Source organism: Pelophylax lessonae (assembly GCF_965119305.1).
Source record: "Pelophylax lessonae genome assembly, chromosome: 4".
Classification (NCBI taxonomy): Eukaryota; Metazoa; Chordata; class Amphibia; order Anura; family Ranidae; genus Pelophylax; species Pelophylax lessonae.
Genome location: NC_138771.1, coordinates 525,559,184 through 525,583,411, shown reverse-complemented (window position 1 = coordinate 525,583,411; position 24,228 = coordinate 525,559,184). Strand labels below are relative to the sequence as shown.

Here is a 24,228-nt window from a genome sequence, read left to right as displayed (position 1 = left end):
GCAACTTGTCAGACGACTCAGCCGCCTGACAAGTCGCACTCCATTCAGTGCAATGGAACCATTCTAATCGGAGCAACTCAAGTCACTCCGACTTAGAAAAAGGTTCCTGCACTACTTTGGGGGCGACTTGCACTGACTTTTATTAAAGAAGTTGTTTGCAAGCCCCGCTGAAGCCGCCCTCAGTGTGAAACGAGCCCAAAGGCCTCATGCACACTGGACGTTATCAAAACGTCAGCAGAAAGCTGAAGCTGTAGAAGGCTGTTTTGAACTTTTTTTTTTTTTTAGCAAAAATATATTCCCACAAAAGCCTATGGCTCAAAAACAATGATAAATGCAGAATAGCTGCTTTTTTCTGCATTTTTCAGCCTTTCTAAGCTTTTATCAGAGTTAGATCATTTTTACAGCTGAAAAAAGGCCTCTTAAAACCCAGTAGTTCTGAGGGTTTATTTTCCAGCCAGAAAACACCCCTGCCAAAAACTGCTGATAACAGCCTGTGTGTGCATGGACACATAGGATAACATGCCAGGGAGTTTACTGGCTGTAGAAAAAAAATGTCTGACACCAAAAACAACAGCTGTAAAAATGTCCAGTGTGAATGAGGCCTAAGATATATTGTCACTTTGCCTAGTTAGGGAAAATTGACAGTGCCTTCTTAAGGTCTATCTCCCAGGAAAGTATACTAATCGATCCATACCACCCTGGTTAAGCTTTTGTGTTGGATGACATAAGAGTTTACCCAGGTGTTAACCAATCAGCTTCTAACTTCAGCTTGTTCAATTAAGCTTTGACAATAAAACCTGGAAGCTGATTGGTCTTTTTTGGAAAGCTGGACCAGAGTTTGCACTCTACAATTTTAGTAAATCAACCCCTATGTAACATTATTAAGACCTGACAACTGGCTGCTCAAACCTGAGTGCCGTCACATGGGGAGGTCACACTTCTCCATACCCAGAAGTCCATTCAATTCTCTGGCCAAATGAATGGGCAAAGTGACAGTCTCTCTTTATATAGGTTAATCTGAAGGATACATTTTGATAAAATAATTTTATATATACTTGTTTTTTAGGTAAATTTGTTACAAACCTGGACAATTCAGACTTTGCAAATAGTAGAAAAATGCATAAATGGAGATTCAGTAAAAAAAAAATCAGAAGATCAAGAGATATATGTATTTGTATCTGTATCAGTAGTGCTACTGAAAAAGTCAAGTGTGACCTCACCACTATAACTCGCAAGCCTAGTGAATGAAATTCTGCCCCATCCTGTTAAATGACTAATTTGCAGGTTTGGGAGGTGAAAGGAAGCAATGGTAAACTACTGAAAAAGTTGTGATTTGAATACAACTTTATATTGTAAATACCTAGGTTTGTGACAAGCCTATAATTAAAGGGGCATTAAGTATTTACTTTTTTACAGTTATAAGAGAGACATTTCCAAAACAGTTTTGGTCATACTTCTCTTCTGGGTCACAGAAGTGTACTTCGTTTTTATGAATCAGTCTGGCTGCCGTCACAGAGCTGCTCCAAGCTCTAAAGGGGTACCAAGCATATTGTTGGGATTCACCCAGATATAGAGCTGCACGATTCTGGATAAAATGCTTGGAATAGAGATCACGATCCTCTCATGATTCTTGGTGTAACATCATGTTTTACATTATACAAAAAATTGGGCTAACTTTACTGTTTAGTTTTATTTAAATTCATTAAAGTGTATTTTTTCCCAAAAAACTGCGTTTGAAAAACTTCTGCGCAAATACAGTATGACATAAAAGATTGCAACAATTGCAATTTTATTCTCTAGGGTCTCTGCTAAAAAATAATGTTTAGAGGTTCTAAGAAATTTTCTAGCAAAAAATACTGATTTCAACTTGTAAGCAACAAGTGTCAGAAAAAGGCTTAGTCTTTAAGAGGTTAAACTGCCCTCACTTACAGACAGAAGTTTATTCCTTTGATCTAAAAGAACAAACTGATACAATGTAAAACATGTTTATAGTTATCTAGCAGCCTTAATAATATTGATAAACATCTGGAGGGTCTTTTTTTTTTTACAGCTGTGAGTGAGCAGAGAACAGCTCTGTAAGATTTGAGGGCATGTCGTTTTAAGATCGAGGGGGGGGGAGGGAATCAAAATCGTGACTTTTTTAATGATTAATTGTGAAGCTTTACCCAGATACCTGATCAGCAGCTGGCTCAGCCTCTCAGCGCATGGCTGTGAGCCTGAGCCAGCTGCTCCCACCCCCTTCCTAGTGACCACTGGAGAGGCAAAGCAGAGAGGACTGTCACCTCAGATATGACCGAGAACTGAGCAATCATCGGTCATGTAATCACTCAGATCTTGGGCTTAAAACTGGCGGGGACAGCTGCAGCAACAGACTGATACTGCAGCATGGAGGGGAGTATAGATGTTTTTTCTTTTACATTCACACACTTCTCCTTTAAGAAATTTTTTGCTGTAAAAAAACTGTATGTGATAAAAATCTTTTATACCTCAGGATTTTCCTCCTTTTTCTTTTTGGTAGCTGGGGGTCCCTGAGGCAGTTCTACACAAGGCTTCTTGCTTTCTGTCTTGAATTCTGGTTGGCTCTGAACTTGAGGTTGTATGATGATCACCTATAAGCAAATATGCTGTCTATTTAACAAAAGTGAAGTGACTTGCAATCGGGTCCTTACTGGTCAAGTAAAGCTAAGGTAGTGGAAAACATAAATATTTCATAAGTCTGCAGTAGTATAGTAACTAAAAGGCTGACCATTAACATTCTTGTAAAAGACCAACAGTGGTGACTGGTTCACTCTGTTTCCCTATTCAATTTCTAAAGACAATTGTCAAAATGATTACGTTAACTTACGTTATAGACAGGAGGGTCTATTCAGCCAGAACACATCTGTTTAGTGTGCAGGCAAGTGGAAAGACTACAACCCATGCCACTTGAACTGTATGCAACTTATGGGGAATTTCAACGGGAGATTATTATTATTATTATACAGGATTTATATAGCGCCAACAGTTTGTACAGCGCTTTATAGTGTGGGGGAACACAATACAGTTACAGTACAATTCAAAACAGGAGGAATCAGAGGGCCCTCTGATGCTAACTGAAAGGCTCTATGCAGGCAGGAAAAAGGGCTGAAAGAGACAAACAATGAGGGTTGAGCTACTATATGTGTGGCTAGCTTCTGATTGACAAGATACACTTGCCTATTAATAGTGGTTAATGCGGACAGACACACCTCCAGCTGTGTGATCACATCATTTTGATAACCCACATAAGGGCAACAAAGCTACACAACACTTAGGGTAGTGTTGTAATCCTATCTCAGGAAATTTGGGACTCTGCATTTGGCTGCAAAGTTTAACGGCTGTGGAAGAAACATATGATGCATTTAGACTTGACTTTTCCAGATAGAAAACAGCATTTTTACAGTTTAACTATAGTTCCACTTTAATGAGCTGCGGCCCCTGTTATAAAGTCATAAAAGTAATTTTTTTTTCTATAACTAACTTACTTTTCTAAATAGATACCTGTGAAAAATGACATACAAGTGCAAAACATAAAACAATAAAATATGTGCAGAATTATATTAATACAAGTTTTCATACTGCACACTGTCAACAGAGTACATTATTTTTTCAAATATCTTTTATTCTAGATCACAGGAATGCATTGCTCTTTTGAACCCAAATGGCCAGGGTGGGGGGTGGGACCAGGCTGCCCTGCCACATGGGGCAATGACAGGAGGAGTCATTGTCGATCTTACCTACCCTGTCAGGCACCCCAGCTGACTGCATTACCAGCAGCACCGTCTGATGAAGTGGGCAAGTGTATTTGATTTCCAGTGACTCCTACTTCTATCATAGTCATTCACAGCAAGGCAGACCTGTCCTGCCCACTGCCCAGGCCATTCAGATTGGAAAAGAACAGAGTAAACTATAGACACATTTTTTGAAAAATGCTCACAGGCAATAGCTGAAAAGAGGTAGATGTTCCTGCAGATAGGTATTCTTTAATCAAAAAATCAATTTATTAAAAATCAAGGAAAGAAAGGCTATAGAAATGTATTGTTTATGTTATAATTCTTTTTTAAATTTTATTTTAATGATTTTAAACAGTTGGCTACTCCTGATGACCTATCAGGTTTGGATATTTTCAATTTCTCCAAAAAAATGTAAACCACTAACTGCCTGGTGTGGTTTTGTAAAACAAATGTTAGTGCTACTACCCATCAGTCTCACATCAAAGAGCTCACGGGTGTCCGATCCACAATTGCTCAGCTGTATATAGTACTCCATAGACGTGATTTGCATCACCACTGCTGCTCTAAGAAACTTGCTTTAGTATAGAAACCACAGTGTACAGATCACAAATACAGTGAGTTACTGGTGTGGGTTCACTGTAGTGAAAGTTTTTCATTTTCTACGAACAGTTCTAACAGGTTATCTTCACCTACCTTGCTGTCAGCGCTAATAAGGAGTGGCTGAACTTTGATACCATCATTAACCACAGACACAGTGCTGGTGTTTATTGGGTTTGCATTGCTGGACGATGTTGATATAATGGCGTAGGCCACTCCTCCGCTACTTAGAGGGGAGGAGATGGTGGGTTCTGTTGAGCTCTGCGATTTGCCATTGGAAGCCTGGAGGTGGCTGACGGTATTGTTGGCAGTTGGAAGGGCTGGGCTGGGGTTTTTGATGCTGACCACTGTGGCCTTTTGAAATGTAGTGGGCTGCTTTAAAGGCTGGTCTCTGCACGGGGAGATGGGGAGACTGTCTGGAATCAGGGTCTTTGGCCTAACCTGCAAAACAAACAAGAGAAACATACAGAATAAGATAAAAAAAAGATATCAAAGGGGCTGTTTTCTACAAAGCAGATAAGTACTGACAGGTAAAAATATGAAAAGGAGACTACAGCCCTACTGGCTGTATGGAAAATAAAAATACAAATATGTATAATTAATAAGAGCACCAAGGCATAGGGATGGGTCCAGATTTTACATTTTGCCACCAGGGTCTTTGTAATAGTTGACAGCCATAACGTTTCAGAAACTATGCACAAATCCTCCTTCATCAGAACTTAGATTTATTGTGCGAGTGGAATCTGGACGAGTAGTTATTTATGAGTTGAAATGCTGTGGTGTTTGCTCAGTAAGTTGCTTGGCAGCCAATCCCCAAAATGCCATGGATGTAAACTCCTGATAATAACCACATAAAATCCATATCTGGAAAAATCTATATAGCTTGGCACTCTCATCCTTTCATCCAATATAAGATTTGTATTGTCATTTTCACTGCTGGAGAATTTACCTTTTATATCTGAAAACTGTCACCAGGGCTAACAGTGTTGGGAAAACAACATTTTGTGTTTATTTCATTATTACCTATATTTATATAGCACATACAATTTATGCAGCTCTTTTCATAGTGCACACTCACATTAGTCCCTACCCTCAAGGAATTTACAATCTAGGGTCTCATTCTCATATACATACACAGAACATACTAAGGTTCTTTAGACAGAGATATTTCAATTGCTTGCAAGTTTTTGGTGGGTGGGAGAAAACCTACAGAAGGAAAACATGCAAACCCTGTGCAGGTAGTGTCCTGGTTGGAGTTCAAACTGAGGACCCTATTGCTAACCACTAAGCCACTGTGCACCCCCAGCTGTCATCTGAACAGAAACCAAAGGGAAATCTTACAATTGGGACACGTACTTTGATGACAACTACCTAAGAGGGAATTTTCCCTCATTTCCTGTTCTGTCTAAAGGACAATAAGGGAAGGAACTTCTCCACAATGGTAGACAAATGACAAGAAAGAAACCTAGCCAGCACAGGAATCACGCTGGTTCCCGCATTGCATATGTGTGAACCCATACCTGAATAGAACAGGTATTAGTCATTTGTAACCTTATCCAAAGTTAGAGATATACTTTAATATCTTCCAAATGTGGAAACCTCCATAAACAGTACCAGCATAACAACACCTAGTCTGTAACACTGACCTATCACTATCCTCTCCGCAATTGTATTAACCAGTCGTAATCTTTTTATGAAAGTATTAAACAGAGCCCTGTGTGAAACCTTTATGTGAATCCAGCCAGTGATGCAGAAAAATGAAGTGTTTATCATTTTATAGGCTTGCCTCGGCATCCACTAGCTCTGATGGACTGGAAAGGTTTAAAAGTCTGTCGGAACGGTGTCACAGAATCTGTGTATTTTCTGGCCAGGCAGTGCCGTGCTGGTGAATTAATGAAGCAGGCAAAGGCACAAGATTTTCTGTGTACCATCGTCCGAATCCTAGGAGAGCCATGCCCACAGGATGTGTGTTTCATGTCAATAACTCGAATGCCTTTCTTCAATAAAACCAGAGCGTAAAATGTGACAACAGAACTGATGAGCTGCAGAAACAACAAACTCACGCAAATGCTACAGTTTCATTTCACAGAAATGTCATTAGGTAAGAGAAATTTGACATGCTAGTGTTATGCGATACAGTTACACAGTAGCAAGCTGTCTATTGAAGGGTGCATATATAAAAGCACCCTTTAGTTCCTTAATACATTGATTTAATTGTTCAGCTCAGTTTGCTTAATTGCCCTAAATCTGTTTATAGTGAGATTTAATCACAGACTGCAGAATTTCAGAATCTCAAAAGTGTTACCTCCCCTAGCAGTCATATAACATAGCAAATGTGGATGGATAAGAAAGTATACACACTTGACTTCAATTATATAATTTTCTCTTTGGCTGGAGTTGCCTTTTAAAATGCACCTGTGTCCAAACTAAGGATTTTAAACTATTTACACAATCTTAACAAGTAGTAAAAGAGCATCAGAGCCCAACTGCAGGCGTGCACACACAAAAGGCGCACACACACAAAAGGCGCACACACACACACAACACTTTTTTTTTTTTATAAATTCCCTTGTAGTGCAGTCCTCCCCACTCCAAGGGTTAAATGCTTTTTAATAGGGGTGTTGAATAAGCTGTAATAACTTATTCCTCACTCTAGCAGGCTCCGGCCTATGTTTACATGCTTACCTCCCGGCATACACTGCAGGGCAAATAGTCCTGCATTTTACATGATGACATAGAGAGACCATGCACAGCCTGCAGCATCACGTAGAAGGAAGAGTATACTGGAGCAAAAGCACCAAAGTTAGCACATATTTAACCATTGCAAGCCCAACCATTCCCTAATCTAGCGAAATCTACGTAGTACGATTATTCAAGTGCAACGTCTACTCTGTTCAAGTAAGTCACATTCCTAAAACGAAGTGGTTCTGTATACCACACATTCCTGGTTTCAATGTTTCTCAGTATCGGTAAATCTATAATAAGGTGTAGCTATTGTCAAAATGTAAACTTAGATTGATTTTCCACATTGTATTTCAATTGTTTCTAGCCTACACTTATTATTCTGAATTATCATGAAGTTTGTAAATGATCATGAAGTTTGTAAACTTACTTTGTAAAGATGCCACACATTTACTTCCTTGAATTCTGTGACATGCATTCACTATGTCCTGTGAGTAGGCATTGCTGTGTCACACATTTCTCAAAGCCTGCCTTCTGAACTACAGAGGTGCTGAGAAGAGAAGTCTCAGGAGACGGAGTCAGTACAGGAATCACTGCTTGCAGGCAGCAGGGTATCATAGGAGTTGTAGTCCTTAGAAATTCAAAGTTAACAGCAGAGAAGATGCAAAGCATGCAGGGAATCCAGGAAGATTTGGAAAGAGATGACCAGGAGACAGGCAGAACTCACAATATGAAATAACATTTTCTAAGTAAGATTATATTGTAAATGTCCGAAATAAGAATTAAAAGTGTATGCTGTGACAACAGATTTCTTTTAACAAAGGATGAGACAAATGGCATGAACCCGAATATCAGAGCGCCTAACAACTAAATCTGTTTTTTTACGGTTCTAAAGCTTTTTAAGCCTAATGGATTCTAGAAAGGTCTGTATGTCTCTGAAATGCTATCCAGTTTTGCTGCTTTAGTAAGAATGTACCTTTTAGTGTCCCCTCAACTACCATCAGGCCTATGTAATGAGAAAGTGCAAGAAGGACAAATTAAATGCAAAGTTCAGTAACCCATATAAACCCATTCCTAATAAATCTTTCACTGGCCAGATAGTAAAATGACCCCATTTGGTTGAGATTATTATCTACTTACACATTTCACTGCCTTACAGACCAAGCCTGAAATAATCTTCATAACATTTAAGCCTCTCTTTGATAGGCCTAATTTATACAGGCATTAGATTGTAACACTAGTCTGAAAAGCAATGTATACAGCAAACCTTTACAAAGTATTTCAAACTCTTCAATATGCTTCCTGAAAGCTCTAGGACAAAGATGGAAAGGCAATGGAATAAGCAGTTTGAAAAGTAAGCATTCTTTTACAAAGTAAAGGACTGCATATAAATGTACTGAAGACGCTGTAATACATGCAGATATTTTTGGCAAAATTTATTAAAGGTGAACTAAATTTTTAAAGTTTAGGTTTAAAAAAGAAATGAAAGGCAAAACATTTTTGTATAGATATAAAAAAAAAATAAAATGGGATTTTTGACTTACCGTAAATCCATTTCCCTGATGTTCATTGACGGACACATCTCCTTATCTTCTTGACAGTTGGGTTATGCTGCCCCCTATAGGAATAGGACACTGGGCAGGAAAAAGGCTTGACTACTCCTATGGGGTAGTCCCCGGGGGTATACTCTCACTCTCAGCTATAGGCATTCAGTTTTGTTACAAGCAGTGTCAGAAGAAAACCAACTCCTCAGAAGGGTGGGTGCTGTGTCCGTCACTGAACATCAGAGACATGGATTTTATGGTAAGTCAAAAATCCATTTTTCTCTTTCATTGACGGACACAGCTCCTTATCTTCTTGACAGTTGGGACGTCCCAAAGCAGTGTCAAACACGAGGGGTGGGAACAGCAAGAAAAAATTCCCAAGGGTTAATGTAGCCAAGCAGGTAACATAGAGCTCAACCATAAATAACTGGAGCTCACCTGAAAAAAACAATACACCCTCAAAGAGGACCAGGTCCTCTAAACAGCAGCCTGCAATACCTTGTGGCCAAAGGAAGCATCCACAGATGCCAACACATCCACCTTATAAAGCTCTGTGAAAGTGTGCACAGACGACCAGGTGGCCACCTTGCAAACCTGCAGCACTGAAGCCTGATGATGGAAGGGCCAGGAGGTACTAAGCGCCTGAGTAGAGTGTGCCCTAAAAGGAAAAGGAGACACCTTATCCCTAATGGAATAGGCCTGAATCACGGTCTGTCTGATCCATCTGGAAATGGTCGGAGCAAAAGCAGGCAACCCTTTCCGAGGTCCATTCGTGAGTACAAACAGTGAGACAGACTTTCGGAAAGACTCCGTAGCCGCCAGGTACACCCTGATTGCCTAAACCACATCCAAGGCATGCAAGGCAATTTCCTTAGGATGTTTAGGTCTGGGACATAGGGAAGGCAACACAATGTCTTCATTCAAATGAAAATCAGACACAACCTTTGGAAGGATTGGTGGACAAGGGCAAAGAACCACCTTATCTCTGTGAACCACCAGATAAGGTGAATGACAAGACAACGCCCCCAGCTCCGACACAATACACACAGGAGTAATAGCCACCAAAAAGGCCACCTTCTGGGAGAGCGTAAGCAGTGGAACCTCCCAAAGACTTTTGAAGAGAGGCTTCTAAAGAACAGACAGCACCAAATTGAGGTCCCACTGCGACAATGGAGACCGCACTGGAGGAGCCAAGTGTCGAACTCTCTGGATAAAGGTGCGCACCAGGGAATATGTGGCCACTGGACATTGAAAGAAAGCCACTAAGGCCGAAACCTGGCCCTTAATGGTACTCAAGGCCAGGCTCTGCTCAACCCCCTGTTGGAGGAAAGCCAATATCCGAGCCACCTAGAAGGAGCGAGGGAGAACCCAAAGAGACTCACACCACGCAATGTACATCTTCCAAGTACGATGGTAGATCTTCCTAGCGGTAGATTTTCTAGCCTTTAACAGCGTAGGAATCATAGATTCAGATAAACCTCTATCCTTCAGCACCTGGCTTTCAACAGCCAAGCCGTTAAGCCAGCGAATGTAGAGCAGGAAGGAATATTGGCCCTTGGGACAGCATATCTTTCCTGAGAGAAAGTCTTCAAGGAGGACCAGCGACCAGCTGTACCAGATTGGCGTACTAAAACCGACGAGGCCAGTCTGGAGCCACTAGAATGACTGGAATCCTTTCTGCCTCAATCTTGCGCAGGAGTCTTGGTAGAAGTTTGAAAGGGGGAAATGCGTCAGTTCAGACAATACTGGCTCCAAGCAGCCTTTAAGGCATCTGTGGCGTCAGTTACAGGATCCCGAGACTGTGCCACACATTTCTGTACCTTCTTGTTGAGACGAGAGGCCAACAGGTCCACCTTGGAGTACCCCACCGGAGACACAGCTGATAAACACCTCCGGATGGAGCGACCATTCCTCCTGGTCCAACGCCTGTCAACTGAGATAATCTGCTTGCCAATTTTCCACCTTTAGAATGTGTACAGCAGAAAGGGCTGGAACTAATTGTTCTGCCAACCTTACAATACCGGCTACCTCCTGAACAGCCAGGGCACTTCTTGTGCTCCCTTGAAGATTGACATAGGCCATGGCCGTGGCATTGTTTAATTGAATGCGCACCGGACACCCTTGAAGGCGAACTGTCCAATGATCTAGACAAAGTCTGAGCGCTCTGAGTTCCAGTACATTGATCAGCAGTCTGGACTCTGGAAGAGAGTCCAGACTCCCTGAGCACAATCTGTGCTGAGGACACCTCCCCACCCGGCATCCGTGGTGACAACCATACAGTACAGAGGGCGAAAGAATTTTCCCTGTCGAAGTGCCAGAGAACGAAGCCACCAGATCAGGGACCCTCTCGTACCCCGGCTCAACAGGATAAGATTGTCTTGAGACTGAGGATTCTTGTCCCATTTCACCAGGATCTCTCTTTGCAGAGATCTTGTGTGGAACTGTGCAAACGGAACCGCCTCAAAGGTAGACACCATCAGGCCCAGCTTCCGCATGCAGGCCCAGAGGGGGTGACCATTTGCTGGACAACAGAAGCTGGATTGCCTCCTGCAGGAGTTTTTCCAGAGGAAGAAACACTCTGGCTGAGGCAGAGTCCAGAGTCAGACCCAGATAGTCCAGCCTCATGGTTGGAACCAGAGCAGGGTTCTGAAGGTTCAGACTCCAACCAAACTCACTCAGAGTTTGCAGAGTAATCTCCAAGTCGTCCATCAGAGCAGTCGGAGACTCCGCTCGCAGAAGAAGATCATCCATCACCACGATCGTGATTACCGCGATCCCCCGCTGACGCAACAATGCTAGTACAGGAAGAATCAATATACTAGTGGTTACACTCTGCCTATGCCACATCCCGTATGAACTATACAATATTGTTTCCCATGAATATTGGGACTTTTTAGGCACTTATGTTAATCATACAAATGAAAAAATGTTTATAAAAAAAAAATATATATATATATATATATATATATATATATATATATATATATTAATACATGTTAAAAAATTTGTTATTACATATACAAAAAATACATGACAATGTTCACATGGCACAATTTATACATATTACGATGGACAGCGAATACACCAACTGTGAAGGATACAATGATTAAGTTGTAACTTTCTCCACCCAACGTGTTTCAGAGAGTAAAAACTCTCCTTTATCAGGAGTATGGGAGGTGTCACTTAACGTAAATCACATTGCCTTGCATGTAGATATTACATGTATCCCCTTAAAAGCAAAATCTTCTGCTTGTCTAACCAATTTTTGACACCTTATATGAGGCTTATTCATAGGAAAACGATGACGTGAGTTGTAATTTTAGAATTTTAGAATTTTTTGTGGTAAAACAGCCACAAGTGTGGAAAACAGGTGTCACTTAGACCTAAAAGACTCCATCCCTGAAACCCCAAAACTATAATGAATGTGCTCAAGTTGGATTTAAGTACTGAATTCCCTGGAAACAGAATGGTGTGTAGTAAGGTGTCATTGGTTGGAAGCACACAGCTAGTACCTACTGGCTAGTACTGGAGCCAACACTTTTGTGAAAATTTGAAAAGCGGAGGCGAGACTAAAATGTAACGCCACAAACTGATAATGCTCCTCGCCCACGGCAAAGCGGGGAAAGCGTTGATGGCCAACATATATTGGAATGTGAAGGTTGGCGTCCTTGATATCGAAAGAAGCAAGAAAATCCCCCTGATGTAGGGACACCACTACCGTGCGAATGGACTCCATTCGGAACTTCTGTACTCACATAAAGCGCCTTGAGGTCCAGAACTGAAGGTACCTTGCCTTCCTTCCTGTGAACTATAAACAGGTTTGAGTAAAACCCCTGAAAACTTTCCGAAGTCAGGACCGGGCCAATCACCCCTTAAAGCAACAATTCTTGCATCGCCCTAAGAAACCCTGTAAGCGATCTGGGGACAAGCGTAGGTTGGAAGGAAAGAACCAAGGAGGCTCCAAACAGGCAATCCCCCACAAATGGTACATCAGATAAGGCTTTCTTGGAAGTCTGGTCCGCTGACCAGCATTTCAGCCAGATAATACGCCGAAGGACCACTGCTGAGACGGACAGTCTAGAAGTCTATGGGGCCACATCCAAACAGGCATCTTAGACAAATTGTAGCCCCCTGACCAATTGATCTGTCAGCTCTGCAAAGGCAGGGGGAAGCTGTTCCCCCTCCAGGTCCTGGCGTAAAAGTTTAGCCCCCTCGGTCAGAGTTTTCGATAACAGGGCAATAGTAAATATCAGTCTAAGTGCTGAACCAGCCACAGTGAACATATGGCGGGTTAGAGCCTCTGACCTCCTATCAGCCGGATCTTTAAAGGCCTAGGACTCCTCAATCGGAATTTAAGTGGCTTTATTTAACCGGGAAACCGGCGAGTCCACTACAGGTGGTACGGTCCACTTTTTAAGCAGGAAATTCTCATAAGGATACCGCATGGCAAAATGCTTAGGGACCGCAATAGTGCTTTTTAGGCAACCCCACTGTTTAGTGACAATATTATCAAAGTAAGCAGGAAAGGAGAACACCCTCGCCGCCTTGGCAGGCCTGTGGGTGCCAAAAAGGGAAAGGCACCTTTGACGCAGCAGCAGTAGCATCCTCCATCTTTAAAGTTTCACACACTGACACAATCAGCACATCCACCAGTGCCTTTTCATGCGTGGCTAGAGAAGCAGAGGAATCATCCTCACTATCTGAGCACACTGAGTGCATGGACGCAGACCCAGAAGGGTAACTCGCATCCGCGGCAGCCAAATCAGATTCAGGATTTGATGAGACAGATGAAACAGGTGAAGGCGGGGACGCTTTTTGCTAGCCAATTTTCCAAGGACAAAATCCACTTTGGACACTAAGGACTCCAGGACTGCAATCAGTGCAGTCAGGGATTGATGGGACCCGGAGGGGATCAGGTGGGGAAATGTGCTCCAGGGACTCCATTAGTGAAGAAGAGGACCCACACAAAAAAATGTATAGCACAGCTAAGGACAACCCCACCGCAATAGCGGTACCACAGGGTCCAGCACAGCGCACCACTACTGCTATAACAGAGAGAGGGAGAGAAAACCCCACAAAAAAGCTCACCATCACCGATCAGGCACTTACAGCACCAGACAGACTGCACACCATGCGGCGGTCAGGAAGAGAAAGATCCAGGAGTCAGGACTAAGGGGATGAGGAGGGGCTACTGCAATGATATCCCGTACTGGGCACACGAAAAGCTGTAGCAAGCGGCCATGTTGTTCAGTCATTATAGGTCAGCCATGACAGTCTTGCAGAACAATTACACATTGCCGCAGTGATTACCCTCGCCCTCCTCCTCTAATTAATGGAATACATAGGCTCTACACTTTAAAAGAGATATCAGAAACCAGTGCTTAGGCCTGTGCAGAGCTGTAAACTGCTAATTGGGTCCTGGCAGGATGTTTATTTCTGCTGTCCAGGCCTATCGTAAAACAATGATCAAATCCATTAGGATACCCAGAACTAATGGAGATCGTAAAAGGCAATCAGAGAGCTCTGCACAATTCAAAACGTAACAAATCCACACACGATTCATAAACTCAGACAGGAACATGACACATTATTAATAAGTACTGTATATATTTGGATGAGAAATGTCATACTGAATGAATTAAGGTCATACATGACCACACTAGTACCTACAGAAGGGATGATAGCTGTCAGATATTCCCTGGGTGAGAGGTTTTCTGAGCTACCCTGTGTTTAGTATCCCAGGATGCGAAGTTCAATGAACAATAATCCATCAATTTCAAGAATGCAACCGGTACATATTCGAAGATATAAACAGTGGTATAAAACTGTCTATAAGGGAGGGACCTGATATTGTCATATCCCCAGGACAGCCCATGGCTATTCCGTTTTATTAGTCAGGGGCATCTGTCAACACCGTTTTGATCCCAGAGAAAAAGGGAGATCCCTAACCAGTTGGGAGTTCTTCTTTACCATCAATGCAGGAACATCTGCCAAGTTTGAGAACCGATAAAACCTGGCTCATCGACTGAACTCTGATAACACCCAGGACATTGATTGCAAGTATTCTTCCTCCTCAACTCTACCTTATTTTTCTATTGCTGAATTATGTCTCCATTTCTTTGAAACACCTTTTTTCTGTAAATATTTTATTTGCACCAACTTTGACCTTTTCACTATTAAAACCTTATTTTGAAAAGCGTTAACCTTGTTCCTAAGCTCTTAATGCAAGCTTAAAAAGAACCTGTCTCTTGAAGAGTGCTACTGTATAGAATAAATCCTATGAACATACTTGTCTGTGGTGACAGTGTGTGTTACAGACGATTATTTTAAAATCATAATTGGTATTGCTAGAATTACGAGCTTCCTCCTGTTTGGACCAAACAGAGGTGGTGCCATTTTTAAGGGTTAATTGCTTAATTAGCCCAGTGACAATCGCTCTAAGCCTGCTAGCATCTAGATTGTGGTCCTGCAAGCTGGACAATCTTTGTGCAGAGTGCAGCTGAGAGTGGCATTGTTACGTAAGTGACAGCGTGGTGTGAGATTGGCCGGTTTTTAATCACGAGTTAGTGAGGAGGGCAGGGATCTGTGTCCGTCACAGCTCCCACCACCGAATTACCGCCCATATAGCTCCAAAAACACGGTCATAGCTATTTTCAATGAGAAAACCGCATTATAATGGCTGCTGAGGCTACACAAACATGGCTGCCAATCCAGCACAAAAAAGGCCCAAGAAAATGGCGGCCCTGTGTGATGCTACACAGCTCCCGGGGGCTCAGGAGGGACCCAGGAGCAGGGAAAATAAACCCAGCAGGATGGGGGTCCCCACCAGGTACAGCCCCCTCCCACAGGTTGATCGTCTGGTCACCGGCGGCGCGCTCCCCCCCATCTCGACACCCCAGACTGACTCAGAAGGTATGGCCACCCCATGGGGGGAGAGGGGGTGTAAGCAGATGGGGGAGGTACAAGTCCACAGAGGACTACCAAGAAGGGGGGGATGCTGCATGGGAACGTCCACCCCAAAAACCTCCAAGGTTAGAGGGGGGCAGCTACTTACCATACCAGGAACAGGGTGGGCACCGGTCCTGACAGGCCACCGCTCCATCGGAATAGGGGTGGCTGTGGACCAAGAGGAACGCTGTCATATGTGTCTTCGCGAAGCGTTTCACTTGCACGCCAGCCCCCTTCCAGTGGGGCTATGTCGCGGCCGACCTAGCCCATAGGTGAGGCCTGTGCGTGCCCACTGGCTAGACTGGGGGGACCCTCTGGATATAGATTATCCAGTCCGTTCCCCAGTCTGACAGTTGATAGTAGATTCTCACAGGAACAAAATAACAAAGATAGGAAAAAATTCCATTTAAAGAAATAAAATTGCCAGGACCAAAGATCCCAGCAAGGACCTAGGTCCTTGCTCCTGACTAGGCAGAAAAAAACTGAATGCCTGTAGCTGAGCGTGGGAGTATACCCCCTGGGACTGTCCCATAGGCGTAGAACAGTTTTTTCCTGCCTAGTTTCCTACTCCTGTAGGGGGAAGCCTAACCCAACTGTCAAGAAGATAAGGAGCTGTGTCCTTCAATGAATGAAAGAGAAATACCTTTTTCCCTTTTTTTTATAAGTGTTTGCATTCCCTTTGTTCTCAGCTGCGAGGAGCTGGGAGGAGAAGCAGCAGAACACTGAGCTTGCCAGTGAATGGCTGTGCAGGAGGGGGCATGTCAGGCCAAGTCTGATCATTAGAGAAGAGCCCACTGAGTTCCCAGCATAGCTAGAGAACTGACAATCATGTGTTCTCCTGCTTAGTGTGGTCAGTTTTTAATAGGAAAGCAAAGAGACTAGCAGGAACACCAGGGATTTCACATAAAGGAAGCAATACAAAGAAAACAGCACACTTTCTCATACAAGTAAAGGGTACAGCAGGCACACAACAGGAATATGAAGTGTTGGGGTAACAAAGGCTTCAAGTTTATATGTTTAAAGCGGTAGTAAACGTTACAAAAAAAAAATAACAATGACTCTCCCTGACAGGTAATGCCATAATGTGCTAGTATGCACTGCAGGCTTACCCTACAAACTGAGTCCTCCAGCAGCATGCTGTCACCACTCCTGGCACTTCCATCTTTGCCCGGTCTGATTTCTGGGTTTGCCCTTTTTAGCTATGTAAATAGTCAGGCTGCAATGATGTCACTCCCACGCATGCACATGGGATTCATCATAGTGACGCGGCACTCTCTGCATCCTAGGCACACTAAGTGTTCCATTAATGCAGAGAGCATTGTGCATGCGCCAATTACATCATCGACTTAAGCCAGAGTTTGGTAAAACCATATATTTTCTAAAAGCACATGACCATTACAATAAAAATAAGGTACTACTGATTTTTAGGGCACAAGGATATTTGCACAAATGTTTATCAAAACAATATTTTCGCTAAAAATACACTAAAATCATTATTATCAGATAAAAACACAGCACATTTTACAAAATTCCTACTAAACATAAAAGCTAACCTGTATTGAGGTAATAAATACCCACTATTTGTAAATTTTAGATTGCGCCTTTTTGCAAAATGGTGAAACGCAAAAATGTAAATATCCAAATTTTTTCCTTACAGCTTTCAGAGTTTGTTAAAACCCCCCCCCCCCCCCAAACCATATGTTTTCTGAAAGCACATGGCCTGTAGAATAAAAAGAAACTGCTACTGATTTTAACACCCTGAAATATTTGCGCAAATGTTTATCATAACCATATATTCATTAAAAATTCTCTAAAATCATCTTTAGCAGATATAAGCACAGCAAATTTTACAAAATTCCTGCTAAATTTTTCCTTTTGCACTTTGAGAGTTTGTAAAAGACCCCCCAAAACATATATTTTCTGAAAGCACATGGCAAGTAGAATAAAAAGAAGGTGCTACTGATTTCTAAGGCACCGGGATATTTGCGCAACTGTTTATCAAAACAATATTTTAGCTAACAATACACTAAAATCAATAATAAGTATGCAAAGATTCATACATGGCAAAATGTACAAAATTCTTGCTAAATTCCTAGTAAATATAAAAGCTAAAACTGTATTAAGTTAATAAATAACAAATATTTGTACATTTTAAATTGCATCTTTTTGTGAAATGGTGAAAAATGAAGGTATGCACAACTGTAAATAAAAACAATTTACTCTAAAAATCCAGAGGTTACCATTTTTCACTTACAGCTTACAGCTTTCAGAATTTGAAAAAACCCTTAAAAATAGACATTTTCTGAATGCACATGACCTGTAGAATTAAAAAAGTACTACTGATTTTTTGGGCCCCGCAAAAATTGCACAAATGGTCATCATATAGTTATTTTCACAAAAAATACACTATAATCATTAATAATGCACATAAACACAACATAACGTACAAAATGCCTGCTATATTACTACTAAAGCATTGTTTACATGTGGCATACTAAAGTGTGCGTGTCAAGGTCTTACCTTGCCATCCTGTTGGCAACAATCGTGGACATGTGCAGACTGCTGCCTCTTATAAACTCTGATTGCATCATCACTTGCCTACTGCCTGGGTGTCACACAGTGATGATGCTGCACACCTGACCATATCTATCACCTGATGGGTTGCAGTCCTTGCCCTTGTGTTTGTGCTCCAAGGTGCATGTCTGCTAGCAGTCTTCTGTTCTCGGTGTTCCTCTGTGTATGCCCTGGCTTGGCTGACGACTCTCCTGGCCCTCGACCCCGCATCGGCAGATGACCCGGCATCTGCAAACGACCCGGCATCAGCAGACTACACACTTCTGGACTTTACCCCGGCTTGTTCCTGCTCTCACTTCCTCGCTCTTGCTGTTTCTCCAATAAACTGCTTTATTTTATCTGCATCCCCGTGTGGTCTGGTTTCCTGGCACCCTGACAGTAGGCCCATAGAGGGCCATGTTTACCCACACAGGGATGCATAGGTGTTCCGTGCATCCCCGTACAGGCAGTCCCATTTATGTAAATTGCGATGCAACGGCTGCACAGGCATAGCTGCTATTCCCAATCTGACATCTGTGTGGGTGTGGGTGCACGACCAACGCACATTAATGGGAATGCCTGCACAGAGATGCACATAACACCTGTGCCCCTGTTTAAAGGTACGCTGTGTATGCCCTGTTTGAACAAGGCCTTAGGCCCCTTTCACACAAGCAGACCGATTGGGTCTGCCTGTCCATTTTTAAAGCAGGCCCAATCGGACCACCCATTGTTCTCTATGTAGAGACATATGTAAATGGGCCGATCCGGTCTTCTAAAAACAGACATATGAAGATCCCATTTCCCATCCATCTAGCAGATCGGATCGTATCAAATGGAAAAGGACAGGCAGTCCGTTTCCATCTGATCGCCCCCATAGAGAACAGCAGACTGTGTCCATGTCTGCTCTGCTTCAACGGAGCGGACGCGGACCTGTCTTCCGCCTGCTCAACGGGGATCAGCAGACAGATCCCCCACTGAGCAGGTGGATCTGCTTGACAGAGTCTGCTCCATGTGAAAGGGGTCTTACCAGGAGCGGTCGAACAAGCAGGATAAGAGTTGGCGCATCACACATACCTATATAGCATCAAGGGGTATGCAGTTCATGTATAGTCATTAGTCTGGTGTAGTTGATGGCTGAAATATTACACTCAGGGCCAGGTCAGCTGCAGAGAGAAGTCAGCTCTGAAAGTGGAAGTAAAAACAAAAAGCAGAGCGCCTCTAAGTGTTATCAGTTTAATTAAAAGGGTAAGGCAGGTACAGGAAAACTGCTCACATTTAAAACAGTATAAAATAGCTCATCTGTTAGGTGGTCTGCAGGAACACAGGGGTCCATGGCTGGATGTTTGTGGCTCGCAACATGCCACTGCACTTGAGAAAGGAGCACGCATGCACTGTGAGGCTACTGCGCACGCTTGGAATCGCGTTGTGCGATTGACTGCTGGATCTGTCACGCTGGGCTCCCCTATCTGATGGCGCCGGACGTACTGAGGAGCAAGGCGCCCTTCTGAAGCCGACAGCCATCCTACCTAACGGTCTCTCGGCTCACCAGGTGTCTCCCTGAGGAACAGAACACCTTCCTGAAGTCGCTGGCCATCCTACTATCTGGTCTCTTGGCTCTCCAGACATCTCCCTCCTTCACCATCCCCTGCACCACCTCTTGGAGCCACAAACATCCAGCCATGGACCCCTGTGTTCCTGCAGACCACCTAACAGATGAGCTATTTTATACTGTTTTAAATGTGAGCAGTTTTCCTGTACTGCCTTACCCTTTTAATTAAACTGATAACACTTATGCCCCGTACACACGTGCAGATTATCTGCAGACTTTTGTCTGCAGACTTAAGCCCCGTACACACGTACCGATCGTCGGCATACAAATGTTCGTCTTTTCTCCCCGGGATGTCGGTGTCTGTTGAAAAGTGCAAAGACAGCACAAGGACAGCACAAGAATTTTGTCTGCAGACTTCAGCTGACTGCAGAAGTGATGTCATGTAATGGTTAACTTTCCCTGTGTTTTTAATTTTCTGAGCATGCCCAGTCTTGCAAATCTGCGGTCTGTCGGCCGAATTCTGTACTGACAGGCGAACAATCGTCCGTTCTGGTGTCCGCAGACAAAAATTTTCATGTTTGCACGAAAGACTTTTGTCCGCGGATTGTGCGCAGACATCTGTCGGAGGCACCATACTAACACGCGTACAATCGGCAGATCTTTCGTCCGCCGACGTTTGTATGCCGACGATCGGTACGTGTGTACGGGCCTTTACCTTTTCTATGTAGCGCAAGGGCCTGCCGGATTCCATACAAATTGAAAGTGTTTAGGTTTGACCTCATATTATATGGTTTTGGTAAGTCTGCAGACAAAAGTCTGCAGATAATCTGCACGTGTGTATGGGGCATTAGAGGCGCTCTGCTTTTTGTTTTTATTACCAGGAGCGGTCGGTCCATTTGGGGCGCCACTCCACTGCAGGGCGCTGGACTCTTTTTTCAAGCCACATGATTAGAGCCTGAGACTCTAATTTGCTTGAAAAAGGTTAGAGTCGGGGCGCAGAACCCACCCACTTGTGACAATAGCAAAATAATATTCGTTATTGTCTTCTTGCTTCTCCTCCCGGCCAATCAGGACAGGAGGCAATTCGGGTTGCCCAGGAGAAGCGGAGGAAGATGTGGAGGGGTGAGTGCGGGGGGAGGCTATAACCATGGAGGGGGGAGTGTAGGTGGGGGCCGTCACCATGGAGAGGCTGAGTGCCGGTTCACACTGGTGCAATTCCAGACATCGCATGTCATTCGCACAGCATTGCTGTGCAGATGACATGCGATGTCTGTGCGATGAGATTTCAGCCATACAAACTGTATGGCTGAAATCACATCGCATTCACACCAAAATGGCACAGGATCCTTTTTTTGGTTCACACTGGAATCAGATCGTATGGGTGTTTACACCTATGCGATCTGATTCCTGCACCATTGTACAGTTCGCACTGCGATTTGCGAACCAATCTGGGGGTGTCATTAACTTTATATTGACAACCCCAGCGATTCACAGATCTCTATGTGAACCACTGTGCGATTCTAAATCATAGGGTTTCCCCCGCATCGCACCAGTGTGCGGTCAGACCTGGGGGGGGGGGGGGGTTTTGGCGCCTTCCTCAAAAAACATTAGCACCAGCCACTGGGTCTTACTATGTTTTTTTTTTTTTTACTTTTTACATTTTTTTACTGTTATATTTTTAATCCTTTTTCTTTTTTCTTTGGGGGGGGGGGGGGTATCAGGGATCTAAACAGAACCCCCCCCCCCCTATCTCTTTTTTGAGAAAGAGAAAGGGAATGAAGGTAGTTCCTTTCTCTGCAGCACTTTACATGAATAAGGAGTCTGTATAGCGACTCCTCATTCATTCATAAACTGACAGTCTGACATAGTAAACATTCAGTTTACTATGATCATCTGTTAGTGGACATAGGAGCCATTGGTTGCAATGGCTGCCTATGTCCACTGTACTACTGGGAGGGGACTGGTAAACACCAAGCCCCCCCCCCCTCGCTCTCAGCCTGACAGCCTGCTGGAGTTCAGTGCGTGCAGCAGCTGCAGGCGGCAGGAGGGGTAGGAGGGATGCCACTGGAGCAGGCATAGATCGCAGGTGTAGGGACCGATCCTCTCTAAGCCCCATGCAGCCCCTCAAGCTGGCAGGAGTGGTAGAGGAGGGGTGCCGGCTTATGAGGGTAGTTGCAGGGGATCAGGTTTGCAGGGGTCGGATCGGGTGTGGGAGGGGGAGGAAAATCAGTGCTGGGGGGGTCAGGAAGGGGGTGAAGGGGATAGGAAAGGTGAGTGGGGGGAGTAGTTTTAGGTGACAGGGAGCAGCGGGAGGTGAAGAGGCTGGGGACAGGGAAGCGGTGGCATGGGGGGGGGGGGCTTAGATTTGAGGTTAATAACTCTGATCAGCAGATTGTAATCAGCTGATCAGAGATATAGAATTGTTCAGCAGAGTCTGCTAAACAATTCTGTTATAAGTTTATGGTCATTGAAGTGACCATGAGCTTATAGGTGAGGGAGAAAGGAGGTCCATACAACGTACAGACCTGGCTAGCTGCAAGCAGTGCTGTAGGTCCGTAGGGCATACGGACCTGGCAGTGAAAGGGTTAACCTCCCTGGCGGTATGATTCTTTTGGATTTTAAGTGCTGAAAGCGGTACCATTATTTTGCATGTAATTCTTGTGAATGAGCAGCCCAAACCAACTGTATACATTTATTGTGTATATATATATATATATATATATATATATATATATATAATGTATACAGTTGGTTTGGGCTGCTCATTCACAAGAATTACGTATATATATATACATATATATATATATATACATAAAAAGTACAGTAAAACTGCAGGAAAGGGCACTGGGGGGCAAACTAATGTGATTTTTTTTATTTTGAATGGTATCAGTGTGTTTGGTGCGTTTTTACATTTGAATTTGCCGCCGGTTCCACCCCCCTGCGAACGTCACGTCGCAGGAGACGGAAGCCGGGGCACGGAGAGGATCGGGAGGAAGATTCGCCGCGAGACACCGCCGAGACACATCGCTGGATCCCGGTGACAAGGTAAGTAACCTCTTTTACAGGATCCAGCGATGCTTCTGGCGGTACCCCGAGTGTGGCTCGGGGTTACCGCTTTTGGCTCTGAAATGTAACCCCGAGCCACGCTGGGGAATACCGCTAGGAAGGTTAAAGGCACCTACAGGTAAAACTTACCTGAAGGGTTAAGTCAAACGCTTGATTTTACTACCAATTTAAAACAGAGGACAGGTTCCCTTTGGGAAATTCACAAAAGTGGTTTAACAATTGCAAAATGCTTTCTTAACGTATGTTGTACACACTGATCTTCAGAATAGCGATCACAAAAAATGACATGTATGAAGGGGGCTATATTATCAAACCTAGGATGGCACATAGAAAGAAATATTAAAAACAGAATAGAGCATAATAGGTGCAAAATGTAAATTATTATGTTTAATATTCCCATGATCAGACTAAGCAGGTCTGGTGATTACCTTTTAGTAATCTTAATTACTAATGTCACCCTAGTTACTGCAGAAGTGTGCTATTGATGCATTTGTTTTAAACTGTTAATTCTTGATTAAACTGCAGTCTTTGTTAGAACGATTTGCAGTGTTGGCAAGCATGTCATTATGATACTTGCAGCTCTTGCCTTTGTGAATCTCCTTAAGTGGTTGACTGCTTAAATGAGAAGCCTAAGTAATAATTGTCTACACACATTAATTTGAATTCTAATGGAATACACCTGGCAATTATGTGCAGCGCTCCATTCACCTCTGTGCATGGGCTCGAGTGAAGCAGACAACCAATGAGAGCCAGGCATCGCCCTTTATTTCTTATACTATCATACACTATGTGTTATTATTATAAAGTAAAGAGCTCCCTTCACACAAGAACATCATTAAAAAAAAAGTCTATAGCAAAAAACTTGCAAGCAGAAACAGAGTCATCCTTGCTCTTCTGAATTTTTATGGGTTTCACACGCCAGACTGACATTAGTTTGTCCTGCCATGGTGTAAAGCCGGCCCTAGATATTTCGGATCAGCAGGGCCTGGCCAAGATTCAAACCATCTATGAGCAGGCTGAATGCACCCAAGTCGACCCACTGATGGACTTGGGTACAACCAGCATGTTGGATTTAAGCCATGCAATTATTGCCAGCGGATATAGTCGCTAGCAATAATCACTGTGTTTTCCCTGCCAAGAGAACAAAATGACTCGATGGAAGGGATTTCCCCATCAACACTGACTGTGGTTGCAGGAAAGAAAATTGCACCATCTACAGCCTGCTTAATGCCTCGTACACACGATCAGATAATCGGACAACTTATCATTCGAATTTTGTTGCATGATACTAGTATTGAATTCAACAATGCGTACTAAACGTATGATTTTTTCCTACAATTCTGGAAAAGCTTCCTGGTTCCGTAGCTACGTATCGGATAGTGCAAAACAAAAACAATGGCAGCCAGGCTTTTTCCGGGTTATTTTCGTGATTCTGATCACGCGTGGTCCTCGTCTATCGATTTTCAGAGAACGCATACTGTGTTGATTAAACAATTGTTGTTCACTAGGTTATTGTACGACAAAAGTTTTCGTGTTT

General features: G+C 43.3%; 1 protein-coding gene across 2 annotated transcripts in view; it reads right to left on the bottom strand.

Moving 5' to 3' along the window:
• Positions 1–24,228, bottom strand: part of PHF21B (PHD finger protein 21B) — a 207,360-nt gene that overhangs the window by 52,585 nt on the left and 130,547 nt on the right. For both annotated transcript variants that reach the window (XM_082257220.1, XM_082257219.1), the window contains exons 4-5: positions 4,446–4,790; positions 2,487–2,609 (exon numbers count right to left, since the gene is read on the bottom strand). In XM_082257220.1, the coding sequence (XP_082113346.1) occupies positions 2,487–2,609; positions 4,446–4,790 (468 nt within the window). The remainder of the gene's footprint in view (positions 1–2,486; positions 2,610–4,445; positions 4,791–24,228) is intronic.